Consider the following 14,034-nt stretch of genomic DNA (forward strand, 5'->3'; position numbering starts at 1 on the left):
CATGCTAGTTTACCTGTGACAGTGGTTACCCACTGCCAATTGAACCGCTCAAAGGGGTCAAATGTTGCTTATGTGATTCACACTTCAGAAAGTGTACTGAGTGGTCTAGCCTGCAGACTCTGCAGGAATTATCATGTGGTGTGTTATGACAATGAAGGTGTGCAGCAGTTGAACCTCACCCAATTTCCCTCTACCTACCCATTACCTCGCCCTACTCCTTTTCCCGGTTTTCCCACAATCCCCCAACCTATCCAATCAACGAGACCCTAACCCTCTTTCCCTGCCCTGGTCGCGAAGGCCTGCGTAAGCTTCGTCTTGCAGGTATCAAGACCAGTGTGGGGGTAGTTGGTACATCCACTCCTGCGCCAGGTATCGGTGTGCAACCCTGACAGTCATGTTGCAGCAGGTGCTCGGGCCAAGTGGTGGACGGAGACTTCCTGACGTTGCTGGACCTGGAGGATGGCTATTTCCACTTCCCCATTCACAAGGCACATAAAAGTTTTCTGTGTTTTGTAGTGAAGGGCCAGCACTACCAGTTCAAGGTCCCCCGAGTGTTCATGAAGTGCCTGGCACCGGTGCCGGCCCATCTACATCTGCAGGGTATACACATATACCCGTACCTCGACGACTGGTTCATCCATCCCCACTTGTGAGAGTTGGCTGTTGGACACACGGAGGCGATCGTCCAGCTACTGACTGATCTGGGATTCTCCATCAACTATCCAAAGTCCTGGTTGACAACATCGCAGAACGCGCTGTTTCTAGGAGCCAGATTCAATATGGTGTTCTGCCTGGCGTCAGCCTCAGAGGAAAGGGCAGCAGCCATTCAAGGGAAGGTGCAGGTGCTGTTGTCGATGAAGACCGCCACAGTGAGAACCATCAAGTCGTTGCTCGGCATGATGTCGTCCTGCATCTACCTCTTCCGGCTCTGCAGGTTACAGATGCAACCTCTTCAGGTCTGTATGCTCACGGGATACAGGTGTCCAGAAACTTCACAGAAAAGATCCCGCTCAACAAGGAGCTCCATCGGCCGATAGGGTGGTGGGGCATTTGCTCCAACATCGCCCGGGGCACAGGGTTTCAAAACCCTCCATACCAGGAAAGGGTCACCAGACACTTCACTGCAAGGCTGCGGAGCCCACACAGGACATCTGCATGCCAGAGGCCTGGGGTTGTGGGAGGAGAAGGATCTCCATATAAACATCCTGGAGCTACGGGCAGTGTTCTGGACCCTCAAATCGTTACTTCCATCTCTAAAGGGCAAGGTGGTGAGGATCTTCACGCACAACACCACCACAATGTTCTACATCAGGAAAGAGGAGGCACTCGATCCCCAGCGGTCTCCAAGGAAGTGCAGGACTTGTGGCGCTGGGTCGTCAGACGAGAAATGTTCCTCGTTCCTCTTCACCTAGCAGGAGTCAAGAATATCATTGCAGATTCCCTCAGCAGGGAGTTGCGTTTCTGCCACGAGTGGGAACTACGGCAGGACCAGGTGGACTGCATCTTCCTCAAGTGGGGCCAGAAGTTTGCCAGGAGACTCCACCAACCGAGAAGCATAGGGGATGCATTCTCCTTCCATGCATTTCCTCTGTTGCCTCTCTAGCTACTAATCATCAACACACTCAGAATTGCAATGCAGGAGGATCCTTATCGCCCCGGCATGGCCGAGACCTATTTGGTACCCGGACCTTCTCAGTCTATGTCGATGTCTTTGTGCTTATAACACGCCATAAACCCGCAGGCATCAGGGCACGGGGAGCGCAGAGAAGTTCAAATCACAGTAGAGGACTCTCGGGGGTTTATAGTGTCTCCTCAACGCTGTGGAGACACTGTGATACTTTGAAACTATTGGAATAAGAACGTTTTCAGAGCCTTCCTGAAACTGAGGTAATTCCCTTCTTGTCTCAGGGTCACTGGTAACCCATTCCAATATTTGGCCGCCTTGACAGGGAAAGATCTTCCCCTTCCAGTGCCCGTTTGGCCTCTGGCGGTCTCACCCCCAGTCAAGCTGCTGGTGGTTCCGGATTTTCTCACCAGAGAAGGAGAGCAATCCTGCTTCACAGCCCAGGATCGGTGAACCTGAGGGCTTGGCTCCTGTAGCCCTAGAGTTTGGTGGATACTAGTTGCCTGCGGACTGCAGAGAAATCCTTGCCAAGGCCAGGGCGTCGCCGACTTTGAAGTGCTATGGTCACAAGTGGAAGCATTTTGCTATATGCTGCCAGTCACAGAAGATTACCCCGCTGAAGGCGACAGCCCTGCAAATTCTACCATACATGTTCTATTTAGCCAAGGCCTGCTTAGCCACCAGATGCACCTTGATAGAAGCATGTGCTATCTCCCGCTACACCAGGTCTCCAGGAAGATCTTCACTGTGGTCTCCAAGGAATTTCTCAAAGGACTTTTTCTATCTTTCCTGCCGGTGAAGGCTCCTGCCCCACCGTGGGAACTCAACTTGGTTCTGACAAAACTGATGGGGGGGGGGGGGGCCTTCAGCCTATACATCAGGCCCCACTCAAGTTCCCCTCGTGGAAAACGGCTTTCCTTGTGGCCATCACCTCTGCCAGGAGGGTGGCTGAGATCCAGGCCCTATCCTGCAAGCAACCATACCTGACTTTCCACGAATCGAGAGTGGTGCTGCGGACACACCACTCTTTCATGACGAAGGTTCTGTCGGAATTCCACCTCAATGAGCTTTTGGTGTTACCTGTTGCTGGACGTTACACGTGCCTTGAAGTTCTATGTGACGCGCGCATGAAAGGTACTTTGGTCCTGTGAACCATGGGAAGGCCTTGTCCAAGGCTTCCATTTCAAGGTGGCTCTCTGGCTGCATCATGCATTGTCACTGGTTGGCGAACCAACTGCTGCCAGTCCGTCCGAGAGCCCACTCCACCAGAGCGATCGCTGCGACGACAGAGTTCCCGTCTGGTGTGCCCCTGCTGGACATCTACAGAGCTGTTACGTGGAGGTGGGCTGTTACGTGGAGGTCCACACACACTTTCACGAGGTTCTACTGCATCGACAGGGATTCCACGGAGGAGTCCAGAGTCGGCCAAGCAGTGTTATGCACCTGTTTGCTTAAGGCGAGTCTGTTCCCGAGGTAAGAGTTAATTGCTTCTGTTGAGCCTTGCCACCTCCCGTGGTTGTGTAATGTGGTACTGCTGTGTATTCGTTATTCATGAGCATGTGAATCCATGCCAGACGCCATGCTGGAGAAGGAACACGTTACTTACCTGTAACTATTGTTCTCCAGCATGGGTCTGGCATGGATTCACATGCAAACCCTCCCTCCGAGGTGATACAAGGGATAGTAGAACATGTTTCTCCTTTGTGTCAGGAAAATAAATGCATTAAAATTGCTGCACCAGGGAATGGTAATCAGAATTCCTGTGTCACTACTTCTCATTAACATCACATTGACCTCAGAGAAGAGCAGTGGCACAACTAACTCATAACCAGCCCTATAGATCAGCAAGTACCAGCCCCTTTTAATACCTAAAAACTGGCAAATAGTCTTAACAAAAAAAGAACTATGTTCATAAAAAAATATGAAACAATGGACACATGAGTCTACCTCATGCATCCACCAATAAAGTTCCACTGATATTTCTGGATCAGTGGCACAGGAAGTAGCACTAATAACTTTTCCTGAACTGAAGAGAAACTTTAATGGAAAAAGGCTTCTTTGGTTAGGCCGGAATTATTAGGCGGAAATAGGTATAGATTATGATAAGGTATCTGATCTAAGTATATTTCTTCTCACCTTTAAAGTACCTCGATTGGCAATGCAAATTATTTTTTACTCGTTGAAAAATCATTTGAACAGAAACTTCCACATGTATGGTGTTAAATCTTATCTGGAGCCCTGCTTGTAACTATCATAGGAAGTGAAAGACTCTGTCCAGAGAAAAAACACATCTTGAAGGTGGTGCTGTATTTTTTTATGGTTAAAAGTATAGTAAGAGCAGTAGCGATAAAGGCATCCACCGAGGTGGGTAGCAGACTTGGTACTTAACATAAATTATTATTGCGTGTGTTCTCCTCGAATTTCGCCAGCGCACAACTTTACACATTGCGTTGCTGCTTGCAGAAGAACCAGATCATTGGTTTTAATGTGAGCGTGACCCTTTACAGGAAGGTGGGAGATTTCTGGAGAGAAACATGTATGTATTGTAGTTAAAGAAGCTCTTTTAAAAAAGGAAATGACTTAATTGTACTAACTTCAGAAACTGTTCCTTTTTGAAATTTTACCATATTCATTTCCAAGTATAACATTTTCTTTATGACTATAATATGCATTGGAAGTTAACACCTTCCTTACTAAGAAAAACACACAATTAAAATCTCATATAACCATATACATTATTTTCTTGATAGAAGATTGTCTTTCCAAGATGGGTAATATGGTACACTCCTGCTGTGCTCCTGTTGTGCTCTTTATAAAATATCCCTCCGGCCCGGTTTGTATTAAATCAGATTACTTTTGGGAAGACAAGAATGACCACAGAACTTCTGCCATTTCAAAAATTGTGTTCTGGTATAGCTGAAACATAGGCTTGCTTGAAATATTATTTGACAAGAGAATTCTTTTCATGTAATGCAAAATGCATACGACATCCTACAATTGTGTCTCTTTGTGGAGAAATAACAACAGCTACCATAAAATGCCAGAAAATGGAAACATGAATACATTGGCAGATCTTCTTGTATTTATTATGTAATAGATGATCAAAACAAATGCTGAAATTCCTATTCAATTCACCACAGAATCTTAAAGCAAAGCTCTCTGGACAGAAGTTGGAAATTAAAGATCTTAAACGCAAGATTGTTGCTGTAAAGAAAAAAAGTTCAAATGAGACGGAAGCCTTGAAGAATTCTATAAAAGTTCTAAGAAAAAGAGCACACCACTTAGAAGCAGCTAAAGGAATGGTAACTTCGCAGATTAGAGAAAAGGTATGTAGTACAGTACTTGTAAATCTATAATTGTATTTATCCGTTTAAAAAATTTAACACTATTGAAGATTGATCGTATTTTGAGGCAATGAATCCACCTGTCATGCTTTAAATAAAATGGTAAACTTCTTCACATATTCAATTTAGGATTGCAGTTAATTGACTACAAAGTGTAGCAGGTGTTTGTGCTAAATACCAAACCTTTATTCCAGAATAGGTAACTGATTGTTTAAGAATGTCAAATACTTGCCCTATGATCCGAAACAATTTCCACAAGATTATAGACGGACCATACAGTAAAGAAATCTACAGTGAGCGATGCTTTTGTCAATTAGCCTACTAATATCATTCAAATTCTCAAGTGTCTTCATTCTTATGCATTAATCTCACCAGCTTTTGGAAGCTTTCAACTGGATGATGAGAAAACAGTAAGTTGTAGTTTCCACCATTTTACATTTCATTAGACCGCATGGATCATGCATATGTGCTTTCCCATCAGAAGCTTTTTGTGCTACGTCTCTGTGCTTCTGCTATTGTAACCAAGTCAATGTTCCATGGCCACTCTGCTGGGCCTTGTAGATCGAACTGAAGCAGATGACTGAGCATTTTGTGAGCTTGTCAGGAGTCTCATCCTAGTAAAGGCCCAGACAGAGAAATTACTTAGCAGCTGAAGTCAAATACATGGGCTAGGCCAGGATCCCCTCACAAACCCACCAGCAGAGTACAAACTACTTGTTGACACCTGCAGACCTGATGAGAAACCTAGGTTTACTTCCATTTGTCTCTATAGCAGAGGTCTGCCATCTTTTGGCTTTTTTGATGTTATGGACTACAACTCATCAACCCTAGTCAGCAAGATCAATGGAGAGGGCTAAGGGGAGTTGTAGTCCAAAGCACCCAGAGATCCACATGTTGACCCCTACAATCTGCTCTATAGACCCCTGTTCTATTGGATTGTCATTTGGTGTATTTATGGCTTAATCATTTGGCTGCCTTGCGGTGGAACGGAAAACTGTTATTACAAAGTCGTGCACAACATGTTACTGTGCATGCATACCTGAATAAACGAGATGTGCCTCACCTCATTTGGCTTTTTTTAAATGGACTGCTTTCACTAACTGTGATGTGTTTTGCTTGTTTCTTTCATCTCTTTGGACTTTTTTTGTAGCTGCCATCATTCCAAAGGATATGTGTCTGACAGTTGTCCTCAACTTATTTGCACGTTGCTTGTGCAAAGACCATTGTGACGTATCCTTGGATGTTGTCCATTCTCTTCTAGGGGGATCCCCTTCCCAGGGAGATGAGACCGCTACATGATAGTCTCCCTGGGAGTGGTACTCGGCGGGTGGATTTCATGGGGAGGGATCCCCGCCTATGAGACTAGGGGTGACTATCTGGGGAGAACGCAGTATTGCACACCCCCAGAAAACCTTCCCTATTCTACCCCTATCTGGTTGTCCCCTGTATCAGTCAGGTTCAAAAGGAGCAAACTACTGGGATGAAGAAGAACCTAGTAGATCTCAGGGTGAGTAATGAGATAGGTACCTGTACAAGGAGAGGATGCGTAGCCATGAAGAGCACTTCTGACAAGAACAATGAGCCTTCTAGTGGTTTGAGAATGCTCATTGGAGAAACCACAGTAGAAATAAGAGGAGGACTCCAGAAGGAGAAGTTGAGCCCTGCCTGGAAGAACTGCGAGATTCGGAAAAAAGGAAGAGGAACCGAAGAATCTTCTGTGGACTCTGCCTGGGAGTTGGAAGCATCCCTAGTCCGTCCGTGGTGGAATGATTGAGCTGAGCACACCAGAATCAGGCTGACCACATGTCTTGGAGACGCACAGCCAGCCGAGCAGGACACACTGCTGAGCCGCCGCAGCAGCACCCGCAGAGGGGGGGAGCATAGATGGGGATGCGAGAGTTGCCAAAGGGGCGTCCCTTTTCAGTCTGTAATCAGCAGACAGGCCAGAGAGCTGGAGAAATGGAAACCAGGTGGGAGGAAGACACCGAATTGGGCAGATGAGGAGAGAGCCTCCAGCTGCCCATCTTTCATCGCTGCGGTGCCGGCGCAGCCACTGAGGAAGCCAGTAGCGCTCTGTGCGGGCTTGGAAGACCCAGCAACAAACCCAAAGGTAACAGGGTTGTTGGGGGAAGCCAGAAGGGCACAGGAAGCCCAATAACACCAGGGTCTGGGACCCCTTTAGAAATACAGAGATTGCCTTAAGTAAATGGAGCCAAGAGGTAGTGAACCCAGTATAACAGCAGCAACTTTTGAAGAATCAAGAAGGGTCTGGGACCCACCATCAAGGGAGAAGGGGATCACTAACCCTCATCATAATCACAGTACCTGGCAGGTGAGAAGACAGGTCTGCCTGAGCAGGAGCTCAGAAAAACTTGGGTCTGGGACCCTCAACCACAGAACTATGCAAATGTATTGGAAAGGAAAGTGGAAGGGAGCCATTGCCTTTGCGTTGTGAACTGCATGAAAAGCCTGAGAAAGGCCAAGGGAAGGGAGTCATTCACCTGACTTTATGAACTGCATTGAAAATCTGGAGAAGGGCCCACAAAAGAGAGTCGATACCCCAGCCTTCGAGAGCTATGGCTAGAGACCAGGGGACGAAAGCCATATCCCTTGGTGTTGTGTACCAGAAAGCTAAGGGAGATCAGGGGTAGGAAGCCATGCACCTTGACCGTGTGTCTCGTGGATCAAAACCAAAGGTGGTCAATGGAAGGGAGTCATTCCCTGGACACTGCAGAAACAACGACGATGTATGATGAGAGGCTAGCACTGATGGTACTTCACCAGCTAAGACGTGGTGTAATGGGGCCATGTCTTGAACAATTGATTATTTTTTGAGGAGTGAGTCCTTGTGTATAGTTGCAGACCTAGAGGTGCCGGTCTTCAATAGCTTTAGTTACCATGCCATTCTAAGGTTAAAAATCTGAAAATAGACGGATGGACAAAGTAGGTGCTGTCCAGATAATTGATGGTTTTAATGGAATAGGCTGGACAGATAGAAATGTAAGGGCCGTAACAGATTACATGCATACAATTGATAGAGCATTTGAATATCTAATGTCTGCCGATGAGATAGTGGATTGGTTTAGCTCCATGATCTGGAAATGTCTTACTATAGCAAACTCCTTTTTTATTAAGCTTGTTCAGAATCATGTTCATCCTTACAATGGAGCGAATAAAGAAGAAAAACGTCTCGGCCAAGGTGTAAGAATAATCAGTTAACTCTCAATACATGTTCTAAATCAAGAGAAATAAAGAGCTTGAAAAATCGGTCAAGCGTTATCGAAAGTTGGCTACTATGACGAGTTACATTAGACCCTAATAAAGGGGGACATTAAGAGGCTTTAACACATATTTAATAAAAAGCATCCTGCGTCTTCTAATGCCACAATGTGCTTTATTGATGGTAATAGTTGGGTTACCTACTTGCAGAAAACGTACAGGACACCTGCCCCGGGATTGTTGCAACCCATGAGCATGGCTAATATTGACTTCGATAAAGAGGGAATTGTGGAGATTATTAAGGGCCTAAAGGGATGTAGGATGTAGACCAACGAGGTCTCAAATGCGGTTATGCGACTGCCGACTTATGAGCCAACATTCCAGTGGGCTTATTTACAAAGGTTGTCAATAGTAATTGTGTTCCTAGGTCCTGGCAGCAGGCGAACGTTATTCCAGTTTACAAGAAGGGGAATAGAGTGGAGCCGGGCAAGTATAGACACACTCGATGGATGTTGCAAGTAAAATATTTTCTATTTGCATCTTGCAAAGTATAAATAAATGGATTGTGGATACCAAGTCCTCAGCTGATTCCAGACCGGATTCCACAAACGGATGTCTACAGGATTTAACATCTTAAAATTGAATTCCTTAATCCAATCTTTATGTCCGCTTTATCTATTTTACTGCAGCCTTTGATGTTATTGATCGCTCTAAATTATGGGCACAATTAGAAAGACTGCAGTTGCCGAAGCAGCTTCTTGGTGCTTGTCAATTAGTGCATGATAAAAATGAGCTGTGAGTTAGATTAAATGGCCATGATGAATTATCTACCCCAATTCCAATCGAATGGGGTGTTAAACAGGGGTGCGTGTCACTAGACAACATTTCAACTCAACCAACATTCTGCACATGACATCGCACAGTCACTGGCATCATTCAAACTCTGCACATTCAAGTCCACTCATAACACTTCCTTCCCTTCACAACCAAAACACAGCAATTTAACACACCACCTCTCCACCAAAAACGAAAACCTAACCTGCACACCACCAAGAACACATGTTGTAGATTTCACCTCACTCCAAGGAACACAATATAGAAGACTCGCCAACAATGGAGTACTAGGTCTATATGGGTTCTAGAAGAAGGAAGAACAGGGTTACAGCATTTTCGTAAATTGGCCAACAAAACACACTAAAATGAGTAAAGAATTGCCACTACTAGTCCGGAATAGGTCACCACTTAGAAATAGAAACAAGTGATTACTATAACCATCATGTCCAATGGCATGGAATGAATGGCAGTGATTTATTTAATCAAACTAAATAATAAATCAGAGACAGATGTTAAAATTAGTGTTTGTTCAAGAAACTTCAATCCTTATGTGCGACCAGAGAAAAATGTCTTTGTTCAGATAAGTACCTTTATTTGCATCGGTATAAGGAGATTCTAGAAGCTCTTCTATAGGAATCAAAGGGACAAATGCTGCAGTTCTGCTTGGGGTTATAGTGAGGTCAATTCTCCCATTTTCTCTGCAGGTGCAACATGAGAGGCAACTAACTAGAAGGCAAGCCCAAGGGAGTTCCAAAGAAGAAGTCCAACCCACTGTTCGAGAACAAACCGTCCAAAAATAACTAGTTCTCCAGCATGGGGTCTGGCATGGATTCACATGCTCATGAATATTCCCCGTCGTCAGGCTGGGAATCCTCGATAAAGAAAAAACCAGTATCAGTTTTGTTTCTGATCTGTCTTTCGTAGTAGTAACCAATCACTGATCTCTGCGTCATACTGACCACAGCCAATGACTGCCCTCTACCTAAGCCCCGCCTCTGGCAGCCATCTTCAGATTTTTACCGCACGTTCAAGTGTTGGGATCCTCGTGCTATTGCTCTCGAGCGTTAGTGCTATTTTTTTCACGTTTTTTTCTCAAAAACTTCGATTTTTCGGTCAAAAGAGCCTCAAGCTCCACCGTTTCTTCATCCGATCAACGGGGACCCGTGTCGGATTCGTCTACGCCCCTCAAGGGGGAAGATTTTGTCGAGCCACGCTTTTGGAGGACTCCAGAAGTTTCTCAGGCCCATCTCGGACATGGCCCAGGAAAAGGGAAGCTCGACGCCCGGAAAGCTGTTCAGGGTCTGCCCTGGATGCCAGCTTCAGAATGTCTTTAAGGAGGACGAACACTTCTTTTGTCTTTACTGCCTACATGAGGACAAGACGCATGTGGAGAAGGACTGTGCGTTTTGCGGCAATATGTCGGAGCGGACCATGAAGGACCGCCATCAACGTCTCGCCAACTGGCTGGAAGGGAAGAGCCCGTCAGGCGAGAAGAAGAAGAAGAAATCCGAGCAGTCTTCTAAGACCTTTGAGGATGCCCCGGCGACGGGGGTCCAACACAAGGCCAAGCACTGCGAGTCCGCTGGCACCGGGAGCGCCGAACGGTCAGGCTCTACGGGCGCCAGGCAGGGCGCCTCCTCCCCGGCACCATCAACCACGAGCCAACGCTCTGGTTCGGGTAAGAGGAAGGCCGAGCACCCGGCGAAGCTCCTGGAGAGGCCCCGGTCGAGCTTGAAGGCCCCATCGGAGGGAGAGCGAGGCAGTGACCCTCCCCCCAAGGAGAAGGCGGTGAGCGCACCTAAGGTGGTGAAAGCCTTAATCCATCCGGCCAAGGCCTCTATCGAGACAGTCGCGGCGGCCCTGGCTCAGCCTGTGGAGGCTACACCAGTGGTGGCGACCTCGGGGCTCAGAGTCTCCCTGCCACCGCGGAGGGAGTCCTCTTTGGTGCCCATCGACAGGACCCCCGTGAAACCTCCGACGAGAAGAAAAAGGGGGGGCAGGAGGTCATCGTGGATTCGGCCTCAACCTCTGAGGAAGAACTGATCGAAGTCTTAAGCCACGGCGTTGGCGTGGAAGAAGACCAGCCTGTCGGGAGGGATCCCGACATAGGAGACGACGATAACGTCGAGGGTGCCGACGGGGCCCCTGACCGCCCGTCGGACTCCCCTCAACCAGTGCCGCAAGACACCTCGGCGGCCATTTTGTTGGCTATACAGTCCTTATGCTCGGAGATAAGGACGAGACTGCCGTTACCACCAGCGGAGGAACCGCTCCCGACGGGGGACCCGGAGCCAGGCCCTTCTGGGAGCCCTCCCCCTAAGAGAAGAAGGATTCATCCTCCACCTCCTTTTCAGCCATCGCGACCTGTTCAGCCCTCCTCCCCGTCCACGACTCGTGGGGATGATAGAGGGACTGACACGGCCGCGACGGGTACAGACGACGAGGTCTACGACGAGGATCTGCCGTCGTCACCTCCCACCCGGGCTTCCCCACCCGACGAGATTGGATCGTTTCACTCCATGATCGCCAGGGCATCCAAGCTTTTTCAGCTCTGCCCGGAAGAGAAGAAGAAGGAAGGTTTCCTTTATCAACGGCGCGAGGCCAAGGGGAAGACGGTCCTCTCCGTGCCTCTACTGGACGATATTTGGGATGAGGGCCTCGCCCTCCTCAAGAACCCAACCACGACGCCGGCGAGAAGGGATCGGTACGAGAAGAAGTACCAGGTCCCGGACGCGGCCCCCTTGTGCCTTCGGGCACAGCCGACCCCGGACTCGGTCGTCTCTGCGGCGGCCAGGAAGAAAGCGGGGGGGGGGGCGCGGCCTCTACGTCGACCTCCCCGCCGGATGGCGAGGAAAGAAATTAGATACGATGGAATGCAGGGTCATCTCGTCTGCAGCGACGACGATTAAGGTGGCCAACGCCTTGGCTATCGTAGCCCGCTACGACAGGGAGTTGTGGTACAAACTGGCCCCCCTGCTGGACTTCCTACCGGACGACAAGAGGGCGGAAGCCCTAGAGATCTTGCAGGAAGGAGAGGTGGCGTCGGACCACGTCATTACGATTGCGACGGACATCGCTGACACTGGATTTCGCCAGTTGGGCAACGGCGTGGATGGCTCAAGGCTTCTGACTTCCGTCAGGACGTGCAGACCAGAGTCTTGGACATGCCGTTCGACGGAAACAACCTGTTTGGGAAAACAGTGGACGATTCCCTTCAAGCCATCAAGGCAGACACGGAGACGGTCCGGGCTCTTGGGGGTCTCCAGCAACGGCGGCTGCCCTTTCCGAGCGGCGGAGGCAAACAGGGTGCCTCCAAAGGTTCCGGCGGCGGATTTTCCACCTACCGTCAAGCGGCCCGTTCGTCGTCGCAGGAAGCTTACAGGGGACAAGGCAAGTCAGGCGGACCCCGCCGTCGTCGCCAAGGAGGTCAAGGCGGCAAAGCCTCGTCGAAGCAGGACTGAACCGGCCGTGGGGTCGGGCCCCCACCGAAGCACCCCGGTGGGAGGCCGGCTGGCGAGCTTCGTCAGCGTGTGGGAGTCCATCTCCACCGACCGTTGGGTGCTGGACGCCCTAGCCCAGGGTCACGCGCTCAAGTTTCTAAAGAGGTGCCCGCGCGTCCCCCCTGTGTCCAGGAAAGAACGTCACGTCCCTCAACTTCTCTTGGAGGTAAAGGCGATGCTCAAGAAGGGCGCCATCGAGCTCGTCCCAAAGAGGCTTCGGGGCTCCGGAGTTTACTCAAGATACTTCCTCGTGAAGAAGAAGACGGGAGGATGGCGTCCCATCCTGGACCTACGACGACTGAACAAATTCATCAAGGCACAGAAGTTCCGGATGGTCACCCTCCAACACGTCCTGGGTCAGCTGGAGGAGGGCGATTTCCTGTCGTCGTTGGATTTGCCTACTTCCATATCCCCATCCTAAAGGGACACTGAAAGTTTCTCAGGTTCGTGGTCCAAGGGCGTCACTATCAGTTCAGAGCCCTTCCCTTCGGACTGAGGTCGGCACCCAGGGTGTTCACCAAGTGCCTCGCACCGGTGGCGGCGCAGCTGCGCCGAGAGCGGATCCACGTCTACCCCTACCTGGACAACTGGCTCATCCGAGCAAAGACGAAGGAGCTCGCCGTGGAGCACACGGCAAGGACCGTCCAACTTCTCACGGACCTGGGATTCTCCATAAACTACACCAAGTCCCACCTGGTTCCGCCCTGTTTCCTGATGTAGAACATGGTGGTGGTGTTGTCGGTGAAGATCCTCACCACCTTGCCCTTGAGGGACGGAAGGAAGGACCTGAGGGCCCAAAACACTGCACGGAGCTCCAGGACATTGATATGGAGGGACTTCTCCGTCGGGAGCCAAAGGCCTCTCGCGTGCAGATTTTCGGTGTGCGCTCCCCACCCTTCCGTGCGCTCCCCACCCTTCCCACCCCAGCCCTGTCCAGGGAGGCGCAGGATCTGTGGCATTGGGCCGTCGCCCAAGGGAGGTTTCTGGTGCCGTTTCATCTGGCAGGGATAAAAAACACCATCGCCGACTCACTCAGCAGGGAGCTGCGCTCGTGCCACGAGTGGGAACTACGACAGGATCTAGTGGACCGTCTTTTCCGACGGTGGGGCACACCCCAGATCGATCTGTTCGCGACGGCGACAAACTCCAAGTGCCGGAGGTTCGCCAGCAGGTTTCCCCAGCCGAGGAGCATGGACGATGCTTTCTCGTTCCCCTGGAAGGGCCTGTTTCTATACGCGTTCCCTCCATTGCCATTGCTGATCCGGCTCATCAACCAGCCCAAGAGGTCACGGTGCAGGATGATCCTCGTCGCACCTGCGTGGCCGAGGCAGATGTGGTTCCCGGACCTTCTGGACTTGTCAGCGTCCCCGTCAATGAAGCTGCCAGTGGACGCGGATCTTCTCTCCAGGGAAGGAGGCGCCATCCTCCATCACGACCCGAAGTCCCTGAACTTGCAGGCCTGGCTCCTGCAGCGTTAGAGTTTGGAGGATACGACATACCGGCCGACTGCAGA

General features: G+C 49.7%; 1 protein-coding gene across 4 annotated transcripts in view; it reads left to right on the forward strand.

Annotated features, from left to right (window-relative positions):
• ODF2L (outer dense fiber of sperm tails 2 like) overlaps positions 1-14,034 on the forward strand; it is a 583,980-nt gene that overhangs the window by 298,215 nt on the left and 271,731 nt on the right. For all 4 annotated transcript variants that reach the window (XM_069641685.1, XM_069641688.1, XM_069641686.1 and 1 more), the window contains one exon: positions 4,765-4,950. In XM_069641685.1, the coding sequence (XP_069497786.1) occupies positions 4,765-4,950 (186 nt within the window). The remainder of the gene's footprint in view (positions 1-4,764; positions 4,951-14,034) is intronic.

The sequence above is a fragment of the Ambystoma mexicanum genome, chromosome 1q (genome assembly GCF_040938575.1).
Source record: "Ambystoma mexicanum isolate Mex_15411 chromosome 1q, UKY_AmexF1_1, whole genome shotgun sequence".
NCBI lineage: Eukaryota > Metazoa > Chordata > Amphibia > Caudata > Ambystomatidae > Ambystoma > Ambystoma mexicanum.